The sequence below is a fragment of the Mytilus edulis genome, chromosome 9 (genome assembly GCF_963676685.1).
Source record: "Mytilus edulis chromosome 9, xbMytEdul2.2, whole genome shotgun sequence".
Classification (NCBI taxonomy): domain Eukaryota; kingdom Metazoa; phylum Mollusca; class Bivalvia; order Mytilida; family Mytilidae; genus Mytilus; species Mytilus edulis.
In genome coordinates this window covers 20,011,137-20,030,728 of record NC_092352.1, presented here as the reverse complement: position 1 = coordinate 20,030,728, position 19,592 = coordinate 20,011,137, and the positions used below count along the sequence as shown (strand labels likewise).

Genomic DNA, 19,592 nt, shown 5'->3' with positions numbered 1-19,592 from the left:
ACCCCTATGTTCTATTTTTAGCCATGGCAGCCATCTTGGTTGGTTGGCCATATCACCGGACACATTTTTTTAACTAGATACCCTAATGATGATTTGGGCCAAGTTTGGTTAAATCTGGCCCAGTAGTTTCAGAGGAGAAGATTTTTGGAAGACGGACAACGGACGACAAGTGATGAGAAAAGCTCACTTGGCCCTTTGGACCAGGTGAGCTAAAAGAATTAACCAATGACTAATTTTTCCATATCCACATATACATTCCTGTTGTATTCACTGTATTTGCTTTAAATGTTTTATGTAATACAGGATAAAGAGATTGTGAGACACATTGAGTAAATGTTCAAAGTGGATAGTGATGTCAAATTTAAAGATATTTTGATGATATATCTCTTTCACTATTAAAACATCTTACTGACTATGCCTTGACTGTAAGAGTTTCCTCTCCACCTATTGCAGTTCAATCAAAATTCTGACAAAATTGAAATTTGTTTTATTAAACGAAATTGTTAAAAATGGTCAGAAGTTTTAACCAACAAAGTACAATGTGATAAAAATAAAGCATGTTTACAAACATATTTAACTTTAATTCCATTTTATTGATATCAAGAAAATTTTGGTAAAAATGAATATACATTACATAATGTTATTGAAAGAGTAATTTAAAGGCTTATTTTTTTTTTAAAATATTTGCTACTAAGGTTTTGTGTGTGCATGTGTGTACTTAAATTATTTGCTACTGATGTTTTTTGTATGCATGAGTGTACTTAAATTTTAAGTTTGATTTTTTTGTAGGCTGTACTAGATAAGGAAATAATGTTTTTTTAATTATAATATTCAATATTTATGTTTACTGTCATACCTATTTATAATATATGATACTTACTTTTACACCTCTTTGACTCCACTGTTTATCCTGCTCAGACCAATAGTAACATCCCAATACAAGAACTGCTACCTCAGCCATTGGTGACACTTCAGTTATATCTGAAAAACACAACCTATCTATGAATTGATAATATTGCATGCAGTAAAATACTAAATGAGGTAATATACATTGGAGATGAAGGTAATATTAGTTTTCAACACAACTGTAATCAACTCTAATCAGCCTTCAGGTCAATTTAGACCCTCATAGGTAAACAACATTTATTTTTATCAGCCTCCCCAGTCAAATTAAGACCCTCATAGGTAAACTATACTTACATTGATCAGCCACCAGTCTAGTTTAGACCCTTACAGGTGAATAAAACTAACTGTAATCAGTCTCTGTCCAATATAGAACACCATAAGTAAACAACACTTACTGTAATCAGCCTCCAGTCCAATTTAGACCCTCACAGGTAAACAACACTTACTGTAATCAGCCTCCAGTCCAATATAGACCATTGTAGGTAATCTTTCTCTTCCTGTCCATAAACCAGATATATCCATTTTAACCAAGTAACTATTGGTGCTGTCTTCAACCTCTGAGTCAGTCAAAATAAAGCCCTTCATATCATATGTATGTTGACTTGGTATACCTCCCTTTCTGACATAATAGGTTATATTAGCAGTTGTATCATCTGGCCTGACAATTAACACTGGAACAACGTTAGTCTCATTTAACCTCAGTTCAATAAAGAACATTGGTGAATCTGTTGTGGCTGATAAATTGACGTATGTATAATTTAAATTGTTTAATCCATTTGGATAGCTGTACACCTCAATCTCTGCGGGTAGATCGGCCACTTTAATCCTTTCCCCGGCATCCTTTAATAATTCAAATGTTGTCACTTGAGATTTGACACTAGAAGTGCTCTGGTCAACAGTGTACAAGTTATCTGATGTCATCATCTATATTGTAAAAATAAGTATAAATATAGTTGTTGAATGGTAAATATCAATGAGAGGAACTAATTAACATATGATAACAAAACAATCATGGACAAAAACTCACATTTTAGATTTAGACTAAATCATGTGAATAAAGTTGTTGACACAAATAAATCAAAGAGCTGAAGAGCTCTGAGGGAAAAGACGGCCATTGTTTCAATTTTTAGGGGGGTATCTTTTGATAGTCTACATACAAAGAATGAGCAAAAGAACAGCTAGAACATATAGAAAGGCTGACAATAATGAAACTAACTGTTGTTTATTGTTATTTCATTTCCTTAGTCAAGAATTCATCATAGAGACAATTTGGACCAATGAGATCTGCATCTTCTAAATCAAAACATTTGATTAAAGTTGGGAGTTAATTATCTAAAATTCAATTGAATTTAACAACTACTACAATATATTTTAGAATTTTAATTATGTACAACTGAACGGCAGGCTAAGACCATTCTCAATTTTTTGTGACAGTATTCTCAAGAAAGTGAGGACTGAAAAATCTATTCAGTTTTAATTTTCCATTGATAAAGTTCCCAGTTACAACTCTCATCACAGGGATACATAGAGAATAATACATGGCAAAATCCGTATCATATGTCGTATCATCCCGAGACATCAATATCAGCCCAAGGGCCTTTAGGCCCGAGGGATGATATTGGTCGAGGGTGATACGGCATGTGATACGGATTTTGCCATGTATTATATGCTTTATCATATATTTCAACAGAAGAGTATTATATTATATGAACTGTTTTCTGATCCCGATAGATTAGCACTGGGTTACCTTCAGTTCTGCTTTTGTCTTGGTTCAAAGCCTTAAAATAACTGCTTATACAAAGCACCTGGGTTACCTTACCATTTGCCTGCTGCTGTTTTAAAAATATTTTGTTTATTATTGTATTTATTTGAGTGTTTTGTATTTTTTATAGTTGCATTTAGTGTGCCAAAAAATACGCAAACTTGATGTTGGTGACGTCACATACAATATGAAAACTTGACGTTCGTGACGTTACATACCAAACAATGACGTCATTAAAAAAAATGACCTATTTTGAGGAAATTTTTTCTTAAGAAAAAAAAAAAAAAAAACTTTATGTAAAAAAAAAAAAAAAAAAAAAGGTATGCGATACGGGTTTTACCATGCGATACGGGTATGCGATACGGGTTTAGCTATGCGATACGGGGTATGCGATACAGGGTAGGTGATACAGACTGGAAAAACAACCTTTATTAGATATACAAAATAGCTGTATTTTGTACTAAATATATGATAAATGTTCTTATAAAATCAAATATGATTGATATAAGATGTGTGAAGTTTGTTTCCAGATCCCACATTTTGATATAATATCTGTAAAATTCATGAATAAATAGCTTTAAACTACAAAAAGCAATATTTAAAATAAAATTTAAAAAAAAATTACCACTACAATAATTATGTTGGTACACAAAATTATTTTTTAATTGATGACTACTTATCATATATATACTTAATGTGACATTTTTAGTGTTCATATACATTAACTTTCTTTTTAGTGGGTAATTACTCATCAATTGAGGTGCTCCTTCATTGGAGAAAGATTCTAAAAACATAACTTTACAGAAAGATTGAAAACTGCAGTTGCTCTCCCCAATCTCAATAGGTATAAACTACAAAAAGCAACATTTTTTTTTTTTTTTTTTTTTTAACCATTTCAATAATTATGTTGATACACATTTTGTTTTTATATAGAAGACTACTAATCATATACTAAATGTCACATTTTAAATGTTCAAAAACATTTACTTTGATTTTAGTGTAAAATTACTCATCAATTGAGGTGCTCTTGAATTGGAGGAAGATTCTTAAAACAGACCTATACAGAAACAATGAAAACTGCCGTTCTCTCCCTTATCTCATGAATCCCCATTGACATTGTTTACCGCGAAAGTTGACCTACATATTATCTGATTATAGCCTCAGATTAAAGCATTGCATGTTGGTGTGTGAATCATCTACACTACAGCAAACATCATTAGGTTTATATTTAACAAATACGGATTTTAAATTAGTATACAAATACTGTGAATGATTTTTATAATGAATAAAGGATATCCCTGTGTAGTGTGGCATTCCAACAATGATGTCACTAGGTTAGATATATATAGAATATTTCGTAATACTGATTTTTCCGGACTGTAAAAGAAACGTATATAGTGTAAGGGAAAGCTCAATATACGATAATTTCATGAGAAATAGAAGGGAAATGTGTAAAAAATGTATTTAAAGTCAATCTGTTCTCCTTGTCATCAATTTCAGTATGACATTTTGAGGGGGTTTCCAAACTATCAAAACAAAATGATTGACGTGAGGGAATGATACTCTGGCCAACCCATTAGGGAATTGACGGCTTGAAGCCGTCTTTCCCCAAAAATCATACATGCCAAGTGACATGATATTCGCGTGTAATACACGCTTTTTCAACGGTTAACACGGCGTGTACACAATTTTCACCACTTAACACCCAATTACACGCTTTTTCATTCTTTTAATTTTTTGGTCAGTAGTGATATTGCTATTCTCAGGTTTTTTCCTTATTCTGCGATAAATACCGAAAAAATTTGAAGTAATTGTTTGGCTGCCATATTGTTTATTTTTCTATATCTGGACAAACAGTAAAAGGTAAGTAGTTTGTGATTAGTTTTAACAATTTTATGACTTTATTTCAAATTCACTTTAATGGGGAAATGTGCACAGAAAGAGGTCGCTTTCAGGGTCTGTACCGTCGTCTAAAGGGCCGTTTGTTAAGTTAAAACAACGTGTACATACCAAGATTCAATATTTATAAATTATATTTTGGAGTTCGATTTTAAATGATCGAGTGACAAGTATTAAACGCAAAAATTTGTGCATTCTATGTTACAATGATAAAAAAAACCAATACATGTGAGAGGAGAAATACAATGTAGCTAGCCTAACGTAACGGTACCCAAATTGCACCTATTTAGCAAAAATAGCAGCGGACATCTTACAAAATTTCCAGGAGACTACACAATTTGTATTTCTATGATTTGATACTATGCACATCTTTCAACATAGGTGAAAATATTAAGATATGCACAAAACGCTCACAGTATTTATCAATAGATGAAGTGTTTACTGAAAAAGCAAAATGTACTGAAACGTCGCAATGCGACGTCATCAAAACGACATCTTTTTAAAATGATCAAATACAATAAGTACCCATTTAAAAAAAAAAGAAGAGTAAGCATGGACTTATATCCAATTGTTCAAAATATTTGAAGAAATAAAAAAAAGCTCTGTTATTCGACTTTTGACGATGCTAATTTAAGCATAGATGCAATTTGGGTACTCCTCATTTCAGAATCATTGATGGTTTGGAGGTCAGTTTAGACCAATTTTTGTATGATTCCATATGGATTAAAAATCGAATTGGTATACCTAGATAATAAAGAAGGATACGGCTATAAAATAAACACAGAATGGACATTATTGTCTTTATCATAAAAAAACGTAGGTGAGAAAACTGTCAAAATAGGTGAATTTTGGGTACCGCACGTTAATTGAATAAGCATTTAACGTGTTTATTTAATGAAAATCAAATTTATAAAACATTTTTCTTTTTCAATTTCAGTTGTTTCAAATCTAGCCAACAGATTTCTACAGGCCATGGGGATGAACATATCACAGAACTGTTGGATCAGCTCTCATAGTTCCAGCTATCTTCTGACTAATTACCCAGTTTTGACCAGGCAATAGCAATGGGAGCAATGGTAGCGATTTTATAAAATAGATGACATTTTACATTGCCAAAAAAACCCAAACATTATTCTTTCAATTCTTGATAAAGCTAATTCAGTCAAATATCAATTCCTACTGTGGGAGAAGCATTTACAATTATAAACAGATAAAGAAATTGACACTGAATTCTGATCAGAACTTGACTATGTTACATTTATATTGTGTGCTGTTATCAAATAAATGTAATTAAAATTGAAACTGGCAGTTGTTTTGAATATGTGCCTAGTGGTGGTGCTTTAAAAGCAACATAAAAGACCACTGTTTAATACAATAAAAGTTTACCGTAGAATATATATTGTTTTTTACATTAACAAATTTGTATGTGAAATTATGAACATTACCACATTCATATTAAAAAGTCTGCATCTACGTCACGCGTTTTCACACGCTTTTTGACATGTCATGTCATGTCATGACATGATTTCCCATTGTCAGAGGTTGGCAAGTATGAAAAATATTTGTGGAAAGTCTACCTGTCACATTTAAAATAGAGTTTAAAAGTTTGCTTTAGAGAAAGAGAAATATATTCTGTGATGGCCAGTTCAAAAATTGACACATTATTTGTACATGACAATGAAAAAGTAACTTTAGACGTTAATGACGGAATTAATCAACGACATAATTTGAGTAAATAATTATTTTCTACATTATCTAACCTCTAAATCAACAGTTTCTAATTCTGTAACTTCCTCTGGTAATGATTTGGTCACTATTGTTTTGAACTCTGCAAAATCCATAGTCATGTTAATCAGACTTAATGATTCTCTCCTCTGGGCCTGGTATTTAGTGTCACCCTCAGCTACATAGATAACAGTTGATGACTCTCCTGCCACATTCCCTTGTAACAACAGGCCCGTTAAATTATGCAGTATATCAATCAGCTCTACGGCAAAATTACCCTAAATAAAAAAAAAACATTAATTCTGTTAATTCGTTCACTACCCTATTCGGCCGTGTATAGCATGCAGTTATGTATAGTCCGCACCCCCTTTTCATCCCCTTAAAATCGAGGAAATTTTTTTTTTTTTTTTTTTTTTTATAAAAGTCCATTTTACTATAAAAATCTATTGAAAGGAACCTATTTATCAATGTATTTAATAAAAAAAAAAAATTGTTATATTTATTTCATGACAAATAATGAAATGGTAAGGTAATTTTAAATATTTAATAATTTTATAAAAGTACAGTTATTAATCAAAAGATCCCTTTTAAAATCAACATTTGTCTAAGTATGTTCAAGCTGATATATAATATAACAGAAATAGCTTGAGTATTATGGAACAAAAGAAAAAAAAGATCAAACATTTATCTAAATTAATTAGCAGTAATCAAAATTTTGAAACTATTTAATCTTATATAATCTTTGAAATTTCGAAAACCGTCTATAGTTGTGTATAGTCCGCATCCCTTGTACAAACTACTTATTTAGGGTAAAAAAGTGCGGACTATGCACGACCAAATACGGTATATATCTACTTCTTAAATGAAATATAATTGGGCATTACCAATTCTGGCTTCATCCTGTAGGATAATAACCAGAATAGGTATCTTATTACAGATCAATATATCTTTTTTAGGGTGGACTTATCCTTCAGGAGCACCTGAGATCACCCCAGTTTTTGGTGGGGTTCGTGTTGCTTAGTCTTTAGTTTTCTAACTAGTTCTAGTTCTATGTTGTGTCTTCTGTACTATTATTGTCTGTTTGTCTTTTTTATTTTTTGCCATGGGGTTGTCAGTTTATTTTCTATCTAGGAGTTTGACTGTCCCTCTGGTATCTTTCGTCCTTCTTTCGGACCATTCATATAGACTCAATGGTCAGTTGAATTTAGAGAGTTACAGATCAAAGGTTCGGTATGTACAAACAGATTAATGGATTGACAGACCCACAAACTAGGAAACATAATGCCATAATGTTGGCAGGGCAAGAAAACAAAAGCAATGCAGATTTGATTTTGAATATGCATTGATGAATGTGTTATCTTTGCTTTTCCTTAGTATTGGTACTGACGATTTCAAAATCTGTTTAGATAGAAAAAAAATTTGGATTGGAAAATCATTTGACCTACCTGTACTAGTTTCTGGTCACAATCTCCTGTGGTACATTCCGGGGGATACTTTGTATTCTGACAAAACCTAGTAACACTTGATAGTAAATCTGTGGAATAATAATATGATGTTTATTGGCTATAAGAGTAATTTTGAACTAGACACTGAAATGCAAAAGGGAAATAAAAATTTGCCACAGAACAAAACAAAAGTTCAAGTTTTTTTCTAATATTTCCCCATTTACAAATTTCAAGATCATTATAGGCTTAGAACAAAGGAAAAGTAATATTAGGTATTCCCTCTGTGTTAAAAAAAAAAGCTAGGCTTGTTTGAAAAAAAATCTATGTCAAATTTAGGTAAAAAGTTTAAAAAAAAATAGAAAAACTTTGGTTAAATTCTGAAGAAAATCATTATCTTTTGAACATAAAGAAGCTTCTTTACAATTATTCAAAAATTCAATGAATGAATGACTGATTTTCTTGCAAAAAAACAGATATAGAAGGGTAAATCAATTTTTGAAAATCATGCAATAGTACATGCTCACATACTAAAGGATCACTTATTAAATGTTTCAAGCCTAATGCCACAGACAAACCTATAGAAAAGTATACATAACTGTAGGATAAATTGAAAATTCATGTGCCATACCTGAAGCCATGTTCTCTTTTTCTTCCAATGACAACATTGGTGACAAAGTTGTCTGTGCAGACGAGACCATACCAGTAAACAAATTTCTCATTTGAGACTACAAAATAAAATTCTAAACTATTCACTATATTCTCATAAAGATGTGAAGTTCCATTACAGGAACCTTTGCAGTGCTTGTGTTTGTTAATATCTCTATAGATCATACATGTGATTCTTCCGGCGGGAGTCAAAATCTCCCGCTTTTCAGACTCTCTTCCGCCCCTCTCGTTAAAATTTGAAATCTTCCCCTTTTTTAAAATGTCAACCTCATAAAAATATCAGTAGACATTTTTGTTCGAAATTGGTATCGGAAAAGTCCAAGAAAACCAGGAATTTATCAATTCCTGTTATTATTTTTGTGTCAAAAGGTAAATAGGTAATTAATCTCGAGTAACCAATGTTAAGGATTAGACTGTATATACAGCAATAAAAGAATTATTGGCAATTACCTGGTGATCAACTGGCAAGTTTAAGACACACACTTGGATGGTTAAAAGTTAAATACTGACAATGGATAAACAACGACTTTAATATGATGCTGTTGAAAACATTGAAAAGTTATATTATTGAATCTCAAAGACAAATGTCTAAATGAACTCAAATATGATATTTTTGTCTACTACATTTCTTGCAGAGCTGACTATGGTGAGTACCCTGATGACTTGACCAACAATTTGGACACAGCTACCACCAGTAACCTTACAGCTCTATATATTCAACACCACTGTTCACTAGTACTAAAATTTACAATCTAGCTTAAGCAGAGATACTTTTCACCAACTATATATGATGGCTGATCACTTTATCTTGAAATATATATATAATAAATAAATATTTGAAAACCCTTATCTTCTATTTCTATCAAGTAAAAATGTCTATGAAGTGTTTTAAGGTATAGAATCATTAACAAACTAGAGGCTCTAAAGAGCCTGTATCGCTCACCTGACTTTACTTGGGTTTTTGAAATCATATAAAAAAAAGATAAAATTTGGCTACAAAGTAACAACACTTGGCCAGCACCTCAAAAGGAAAGGAACAAACATGTTTGGTTTTATTCAATTCAGTGGTTCTCTAAAAGAAGAAATGTGTATGTATTTCTATAGGGTTATATGTTTAACTAAGTCCCCTGTTGGTGGCCATCTTGGAAGATGGATCAGCTACAAAGTAACAACACTTGGTCAGCACCTCATAAGGAACATTCATGCTATGTTTGGTTTCATTCCATTCAGTGGTTCTCTAAAAGAAGTCATTTGTATGCATTTCCCATAGGGTTCTATGTTAAACTAAGTCCCAACTGGCAGCCATCTTGGATGATGGATCGGCTACAAAGTAACAACACTTGGTTAGCACCTCATATGGAACATTCATGCTATGTTTGGTTTAATTCCATTCAGTGGTTCTATGTTAAACTAAGTCCCCCGTTGGCGACCATCTTGGATGATGAATCGGCTACAAAGTTACAACACTTGGTCAGCACCTCATCAGGAACATTCATGCTATGTTTAGTTTCATTTCATTCAGTGGTTCTCTAAAAGACATCATTTATATGCATTTCCCATAGGGTCCTATGTTAAACTAAGTCCCCAGTTGGCGGACATCTTGAATGATGGATTGGCTATAAAGTAACAACACTTGGTCATCACCTCATAAGGAACATTCATGCTATGTTTGGTTTCATTCCATTCAGTGGTTCTCTAAAAGAAGTCATTTGTATGCATTTCTCATAAGGTCCTATGGTTAATTAAGTCCCCTGTTGGCGGCCATCTTGGATGATGGATTGGCTACAAAGTAACAACACTTGGTCAGCACCTCATTAGGAACATTCATGCTATGTTTGGTTTCATTCCATTCAGAGGTTCTCTAACAGAATTCATTTGTATGCATTTCACATAGGGTCCTATGTTAAACTAAGTCCCCCGCTTGCGGCCATTTTGGGTGATGGATCGGCTACAAAGTAACAACACTTGGTCAGCACCTCATAAGGAACATTCATGCCATGTTTGGTTTCATTCTATTCAGTGGTTCTCTAGAAGAAGTTCAAAATTTTAAAAAGTTAACGACGACGACGGACGACGGATGACAGACGCCAAGTGATGAGAAAAGCTCAATTGGCCCTTCGGGCCAGGTGGGCTAATATGGAAAATATGCAGTTTAAGGTAGCAATAAACAGTTAGGAAAATATATTAAAATTTGCCCTTACAAATTTTACCATCCCCTTTTCATTGCTTTCTTGCAATATCAAGCTTCCTGTTTGTGTCATATATGGGCATATGTATGTAATCAGAATCTTCCATAGGTCTTATATCCAGTATATAAAATGGTAAAATATAATTTCTTTTGGGTGTATCCATGGCAACAATCTGCATTTATTTATTATAAAATATTGCAAAAAGGGGGGAAAAGATGTCAAATATTTCCCCAAAATTTGACTAAAAGTAGAATTTCAATTGCTTGAAATAATACCTTTTCTGAAACTGTGTACATATATCATTCAGCAAATCCAATGAAAATCATATGTCTTTCGTCTCATTTTTTTGTAAAATTGCGTCAAAAGGCCTGAGAACACAGTTATTTCGTAGTGCATTTCGTTTAGACAATAAATTCAAATTAAAAAAATCGCACCTGCTCTTTCTCAAAAAGATTTTTACAGTGTAGTGTACTACCAGTGAGACAAATAATATCAAAGTTATAGAAACTTCTACCAGCTCTAACTCAAAATATTGACAATTCTGTGTTAAGGGGGTGTAAAAGTCAGTTTGACAGCTTCAGACGTGATAAAATTTGACCTTTTTGAACTGGACCAAATCACTACTTAACATAAAGATTCAGCACCCAAATTTTTTTAACATGTAAATACATCCCCGTACTTAATTTTTCATGCATTTGATATCAAGAAATAAATTGGGAAAGTGTATCAAATAAAACATGCAAGTTATACACTGTTTACACTAGGGACTATATTCGTAGACAACGAAAACCAAAGGACGATAACTGTGTCCTTGGACCAAAAACTAAGTGTAGAAACAAGAATGTGTCCATAGTACATGAATGCCCCACTCGCACTATCATTTTCTATGTTCAGTGGACCATGAAATTGGGGTCAAAACTATAATTTGGCATTAAAATTAGAAAGATCATATCATGGGGAACAAGTGTACTAAGTTTCAAGTTGATTGGACTTCAACTTCTTCAAAAACTACCTTGACCAAAAACTTTAACCTGAAGCGGATGGACGGACGGACGAACGGAGGCACAGACCAGAAAACATAATGCCCCTCTACTATCGTAGGTGGGGCATAAAAAAGTGTTTGTAAACATTACATTAATTTCTGGAGCGATTGCCGGTCTAGCTATGAAAATATGGATTGTCAAACAGAAAACAGCCCATAAAACATGTAAGAAATAATATTGATGCTCTTATAAACCATCTTTGAAGGCTAAATTAGCACTCAGCTGTCTAAAAATGAATTTTATTACACAATAACTTTCCTATTTGAAAAATCCACAGGGGCCAAAATGCGAAACTAAACTCCTGACTGTATTTCTACCTAAACTACGGCAATTTAAACCTTTCTAAACCCATTGCATAATTTTTTTTATCAATGTGTGGTAACCTGGTATCTCAGAAGATGATTGGATGAATTCAATAGTCCAGTCAAACTAAGATTTAACCTCAAACTAATTGCAACAGACAATGTTTGAGTTCTAATCTATAGCATTATGCCCTTAATATACACAGAAAAAAGTCCCATAAAATCTAACTTGAGGAAAACTCAAAATCAGCATTTTTAATTTCCTATGGAAATTAACATTGGAAGGGGAGATAACTCTGCAAAATTGAGACTTTTATGGTCAATTTTTGGTTGATTTTCTTGAAATCTATGTAAAGTATGACAAGGTTATAAGTTGATATTTGACTAAAATAATAATCTTCTGCTCATGAAATGTACAAAACAAAAGTGTTATGGGTAGTTTTATTTTTTTGGTGCATTTTTCATTAAAGAAATTGCAAATTTGAAGCTTTGTGACCATTTTGAAAAAATAATGTGAAAATTTGGTATTGTTTATATCTATATATTATATTTTTTCAGCATCTAACTTGTCTAAAGAAACTTTAAACCACAAAAAGAATAATACATGCTTAATCATTTTTATTAAATTTGAGATTCTTTACCTTGACATGATAAAATTCAAAAAATGGTCAACTCATGAATTACAAAATCTAGATTAAAGCTTGAAAAAAGATATGAACACAACTTTAGAGTTGTTTGTTAAACCCTAAAGACAGCTAAAAAATCAAGAATCAATACATTCTGATGAATAGAAGCGGTAAAATTATAATTTTGTATCAATTTTTATTGATATTTCTGCCTTTTTTGCAAGAGTTATCTCCCTTTTCAATGCAAATCTCCTTAGGAATTTTAAATGGTGATTTTTTTAGTCTTTCTCAAATAACATTTTATGGGACTTTTATCTGTGTATATTTGGGGTATAATGCTAAAGATTAAAACTTAAAAATCTTCTGTTGCAATTATTTCAGGTTAGGGTCAAATTTATGCTAGATTGACTGGACTATAAGGTCATAGCCTTTATCAGCTCACTGGATGAATCAAAATATGCTAACAGGTGTAAATGAAACTTTGTGGAATGTGGAAGGCACTGGAAAAGGATTTTCATTTAATAATAAATGAAAATTAATTTTTTAATCATAAGAGAAACAGATTCTTACATAGTTACTCGTAGATTATCAGATTTATCCAATCTCAATAATTAAATTATAAATTTTAAAGTCCTCGCTGAAGCTCAGACTTTACAATTGATAATTTAACTATCTTGATTGGATAAATCCCATAATCCATTGGTATCAATGTAAGAGTCTTTATCCTGATTTAGATCAATTTCTCGCAATTTGATTGGCTGATATTGTCCTAATAAATTTCAGTACAATTTTTTATTATGTCAATAGGAATTATCTCCCTTATTTATTATGACAATTGGGATTATCTCCCCTATACCATTGACCTAATAAAAAAGAAATAAAAATTGGGTTGCTTTATAGTCGTAATAATTTTAATTTTTCACAGTATATGATCATGTATGTTTAATGTATTCCAAAGTATCCTTAAGATGTATCATATACTGAGTATTCACATCATTTACTTGTAAATTTTTACTCTGTCTTATTCGTAAAATATCAATAGTATAACAATGCTATTAATATCATGTCATTCACTTATGTATTGTAAAAATGTATGTATGAACTGTAGTTTGAACACCAAAAAGATCAATATTTTTTTTTTAAAAGTGTTTACCTGTGACTCCATAGACATTTCATCAGTAGATTCTGTCAATTTAGAAAGAACTGAAGTCGTCTGTTTCATATGTAAACCATCTTGGATCAGATCTTTATTGTTAAACAAGCTGTTAATAAGTTCATCTTTCAACTAAAATAAATTATGAAATAAGATGCATTTAAATTCAAATTCAAATTTAAAACTAAATCTTTGAGTTGTGCAAGGGACACATGTGTCTGATGTCAATATTTATATTTTTTTATTGTCTTGCATACATAGCCTATTTTTCTATTGCATCTTGCAAAAATAGCCTTGTTTTGAGCGTTTGAATCTCTTATTAACTAGCAGAAGGTCTGCACCAGTATATAATTTTATATCCCTTGAAAAGTTCAGATTTACATGGTTTAATTCACTATCATATAGTTGGTTGCATAAAATAAAGTAAATTAATTCTTCTTTCATTAGATTCAGACAAGGTTTGATTATAAGTGGCTCAGCTGTACAAGAAGAGAAGACTTTTGAAAAAGTTGTTGAATGACGGATGATAAAAGATTGTAAGCTTAAAACCAACCTTTACATCTTTCACATGCGATGTATTAGTATCAGCAAGACCATCACAAAAGGTTAATATACAGGACATATCTCTTTCACGAACACAGACATTATTTTCAAAACCTTCCATAACATCATGACCGCTGTCCTCTGAAAATGGTGTAACCTGAAATAAAATATGACAAAAGATAGTTATTGATATAATCAAAACTCTTATGTAATAATGCTATAAAAGTAATGCCTTCTACAAGATGTAAGCCAAAAAACTCATTTTTTCTCTATTTTTAGCAACAGCAGCATTTTTTGTTTATGGAGCCTATCCCCAAATATATATTTTTAACTAGATTGTCATAAGAAACATTTAAGTAAAGTTTGGTAATATTTCCCCCCACAGTTTCAGAAGAAATGTTTTATTTTCAAGTCTAAGACAGCAGCCAAATGGAAGTCAGCAGCCAATTGATGGAAAAATCTCACATAACCTTGAGAGCCGTGTGAGCTTAAAATGAAAAGGGCTTATATATTTCAAGATACTAATGAGGGTAGTAATGCCCTTTACCGTCAGGTGTCAAGCGGTCATTTTCATCTACTGTTAACATCAAATTGGTTAAATTTTACCATGATTTGTCAAAATATCCTTATCGTAATTCGTCAGAGGTCTCAAATAATTATTGTTACCGTCATTTTTGAGAAAAAATTAACATGTGTTGTCAAAATCAGTCGATTTTTCATTGTCTAAAAGAAAGTGTTCATTTTATCGTCATGCACCAAAAATTACCGTTAACGTCATTTAGCAAGAATTTTTATCGTAATCAGTTATGAAGGTCACCCCATTACCACCTTCACTAATTACCTGAATATCCAAAGTCCAGTTAGTATAACAATTCTGCTTGTCAGTCACATCAACAATGATTCTCACTATGTGATCATATTCCGTCTTGCCTGACGGTAATACAACTCCTGGTGTATCAACCTCTGACCCTGACACTTGGAAAAATGGAACTATGGGATTCTCCACAGCATCCATTACTTGATAGGAGAATGTGAAAGTATAACCATACAGGTAGTTACTGTCTACAACAGGATCTCTAGCTGGTCTTGTACCTTCATCTAACCAGCCTCCACAACTGAAGGTGAACTTACTACTGAAAGCTTGACCTAAAAATATAGTAAACTTAATACTAAATAGGAAGACACTGCAAAGCAAATGTGAAAATTGCTAATGAGGTTAAACTTTTTATTATCTGGCTTCAGACAAAATACACCATGTATCATCAGTACAGCGGATATAGGTACTAACCAAGCGGGCGTGATCGATTTTTACCTCACACGGTAACGAAAAATCTTTGTATTGTTCACATAATATCAATGTGTACCTCAATCTAAACATAATTGCTGTTTTAAGAAATGATTTGGTCATAGGTTGATGATTAGAGATGTCTCATTATTTTCCCAAAACAAGAACGATTACCAAAAACATGTGCAAATACTTGTCAAAGAAGTTGGCACTCGTCTCATCCAATATAATTCTATATTCATTGCAACTCTTTTTCTGATAGGAGGCCACTTTGCGTGTGTAATAAGTATAGTTGTATCAATAATTGGCATTGAAATCTTTCATGCACATGTTTTTTTCGATATTTTATTCCGAAAAGAAGTGTTGTGTACAGTGTTTAGCTGACCACACAAATTCTTCTGTACGGTGCACAGTTAAGTTGCTTATCGAAATTGAAAGTTGGTGTTGACATTCACAACTATTTGCGCATTTGCAAGTTAATTGTTCTTATTATAATATAAAAGTTGTCTTATAAATAGGAAAAAATCGATGCGAAAATTATATTGGAGCAGGAATTTCAGATGTTGAGAAATGTACACTGAATGTTGATAAAACAAAAGAAACAATATTTTCTTTGTTTAACAAAATTGAACATTATACATGCTTTCTATCGTCTATAATCTGGATAAAATATTTGCAACTGGATTTTATACAGTCAAAAATACCAAAAGGACAATAACAATCAAAACCAAGGAGTAAACAAAGACTCATAAAACCAAAAGACATTTACATCAACAGTTATAAATAAGAAATAAGAAACAACAAAAACTCCACTAAAAACCGGGAGTGAAATCAGGTGCTCTGGAAGGGTAAGCATTTCCTGCACCGTATACGTCACCCGTCATGTTATTTCTTTATTCAGTTCAGTAATGATGGAAGGTTATTATGACTAAGGAAGAATATCAGATATGATTTTTGACACACTTTTGTCATAATGGCCAATCAGCTCATGATAGCGACCGTAAAATTTCTGAGTGATGTCCTTAATTTGATTGATTCATAGCCCTCTCTTAGCAACTTTTGAGAAAGCAGTATTCCTCATTCAACAAAATCAACGTACTTTAAGCTAGCTCTAGAGTAACGTATCAATACTCCATATGCTGGTGCCACTGGGATGTTGCTACACAGAAATGGAAAGTTGACTATAGGAAAATTAAAATCATTGCGTTTGTCTTAAATTTTGGTATTTAACCTACCATCAGTAGTCATTTCGAGAAAAAAGGTCTAAATATGAAGATTTATCTGAGTCGATAGTATCTTTAATTTCAAGATATATTAAATGTAAATTATCACTGAATCTATTATTTATTTACTTACCCACAGTAATGTCACTCCAACATGAGCCATCATAAGGAGGTAATGCAACGTGTAGGTGTTTTACAGTGTGAGCAGCTCCAGATTCCAATTGTATTAGATAATCCTGTCCTGGCTTTAAAAAGCCTTTGTTGATCCTTATATTTGCGCCTTTAACACCTATATAAAAATCAACAAAATGGTTATCCAAGTAATTAATAAAAACTTAATCAAAGTGAAGTAACAAAAATGTAATGATAGTATTTTCTTAACTATAACCAATCCTTCTTTTTACAGTTATGAAAGTTTTCATCTTTATATAGCTGATACTGTGAAGTAATTATGTTTGAAGTATACCAATTTTGTGGATTAGTTGTTTAATAATCAAACATCGAATCTTCATAAAATGTATATTTCCATTTCCATCAACTTGTGAAAAGATATCATTGTATTTAATTCATTTTATGCCGTTTACAATGGTATTGTATCATTAATTATGTACAGGAACTATGCAACAGAACTAGAGAACATTATTAAAGTTCAAGTTCCCAGAAACAACAAATGGAAGTTTTTAACGACCTTGACTGGCTATACAGCCCTTGCACGGTCGGTTCCCAGAAACTACAAACATTGGGACTATATATCTGTATAAGGGGAGATAACTCAGATATACAATTTTTTTTAAGGTAAAGGAATACACAGACAATATACATTTAGTTTTGAAATAAGACCCAATTTGATCTTTTTTCTATAGCAAATTAAAAGAGCTAATTCCTCATATCTTGTTTTGATCACATCTAGTAGTTTTATTTCCATTCACCAAAACTGTATTTTCATGTATAATCTGTACATAATCTGAAAATTTTGCACAACCTAAAAAAAAGCAATGTCACACAATATTACTTGTTTTCATATTTTTGAAAAGCATTACATAAACTACATTTTTGCAAAGTTTAAAAAAATAGTCTACTTAAATATACATACCAGTGTCTGTCCATGTTGCAAAGTCCATAATCTCAACTGGACCAACAGCTCCTAGTTTAAATAGTCTCCAATTGTAATCAATACTGAGTCTGTTTTTCATAGTGCAGGTTTCACAAAGTCCTTTGAATCTTACATGTAAAGAAGGACTAACTACATCTACACAGTTCTCCATACATCTGTAAATAGGTTGATTCACTTATAATAGATATATACTGTCAGAGCAGATATTGTCATTGTTTATTACATGTTTTTCAATATACAGGATTTTACATCACCTTTTCAGCACCACCTGACTAAGGTGTTACAGGGTTTCATTGTTTATTTTATGGCAGATTAACTTTTTTCATGAAATTGAAACCTGAACAAAATTTCAGTCTAAAAATACTTTCACATACTGGAAAACATTAAAATCAATCAACATGCATATGAAATCAAATGCAGAGATAAAACCACAATAATTAACCTACACGACCAGGGGCAGATTTAGGTGGGGGCGTGGCGGGCGTGCGCCCCCTACAATTTGCAAAGCATGGGTTGTCCGGACGTAATAACTAGTAAAGTATCCGACGAAAGCAAATGTCGTCGCATTCAATCTGTTTTAACATTCAAACAAGTATTACTATATAAAACAGTAATTTAACAGAATCATTTAACGTGATTACTAATCAACTGACCTTTTGTTTATTTAAGTTCTATAAACATGTTACACTTCAAAGGAAGGTGTCAAACGCGGTACTGCGTTTGATGACAAATATCATAGACTTTTAGCAGTTAGAATAAAACAATTGTGACATTGTAGTTGCAGTTTTAATAAACAATTTCTTTGATAATCGAAGTTCAAAAACATCCCTACATCACTTTCCCACGAAGAAGGTGAAAGTGCCCTACCCGCTATTTGGGTAACCGGTTGGTTATTTCATCATGGCACGACCAAGAAAGCAGTCTCAGTTAGACTCTTTCTTAAGGAAAGATAAAGATTATGGTTCAAGCGAGAGGTTAGTTTGTTAATTTGACTCATTATTTAATATCTCTGTGACAATATATGATTCTCACTTGCAACATGTAAATTTTGCCGAAGCATGCATTAATGGTCAAGGCCCAAACCCGTATGTACTAACGTATTACATGGGATCCCAAGAAAATAAGCACAATGAATATTTTAAGGATCTCATTTTGATTTTAGTGGTTCAAGTGGTCAATTTTTTTTTGTTTTACAGTATGTAAAAAGTCCAGCACGACCTCCGAAAATAGAACAAAAATAAAAACACGTATTATGAATTGATAATTAAATTGTACCAGTAATAATTTTCGTTTTCAATATCTTATATTGGTCAGATGAGCTATCGTCATTTGCTTCGTCTCACTTTTTTATATCGAGAATCAGTTTGTGTACTCAGAATTGTTTCTATTCTACTTTTGTTCAGTCCCGTTTTCTGGTAAATATATAGAAGTAGTCAATAAACAGAAACTAATAGATTTTTTGTTAATATGGTTAATGTAGTCATTTAAATTATGCGGTTTTAGATTGAATCTTTAATTTCTCGCTCATTTTACCACAAATATTTCTCGCCACACTTCGCTTGGCAAGATATCTATCTACATTGCACCCACTCTAGAAGAATATTTCAATAACTTTGATCATTTTAACCTCAAAAAAATTTTCGCCTTGCTCCGCTCTGCGATTTTTTTTTTCTGCGCCCCCCCCCCCCCCCCCCCCTAACGTCAAATCCTG

The 19,592-nt window shown here is 32.2% G+C and overlaps 1 protein-coding gene across 1 annotated transcript in view; it reads right to left on the bottom strand.

Annotated features, from left to right (window-relative positions):
• LOC139489613 (uncharacterized) overlaps nucleotides 1-19,592 on the bottom strand; it is a 75,999-nt gene that overhangs the window by 22,009 nt on the left and 34,398 nt on the right. Inside the window, exons 24-33 of the mRNA XM_071276210.1 lie at nucleotides 17,861-18,036; nucleotides 16,901-17,056; nucleotides 15,101-15,405; nucleotides 14,270-14,416; nucleotides 13,717-13,848; nucleotides 8,366-8,462; nucleotides 7,738-7,826; nucleotides 6,328-6,570; nucleotides 1,353-1,830; nucleotides 881-981 (exon numbers count right to left, since the gene is read on the bottom strand). Of these exons, the coding sequence (XP_071132311.1) occupies nucleotides 881-981; nucleotides 1,353-1,830; nucleotides 6,328-6,570; nucleotides 7,738-7,826; nucleotides 8,366-8,462; nucleotides 13,717-13,848; nucleotides 14,270-14,416; nucleotides 15,101-15,405; nucleotides 16,901-17,056; nucleotides 17,861-18,036 (1,924 nt within the window). The remainder of the gene's footprint in view (nucleotides 1-880; nucleotides 982-1,352; nucleotides 1,831-6,327; nucleotides 6,571-7,737; nucleotides 7,827-8,365; nucleotides 8,463-13,716; nucleotides 13,849-14,269; nucleotides 14,417-15,100; nucleotides 15,406-16,900; nucleotides 17,057-17,860; nucleotides 18,037-19,592) is intronic.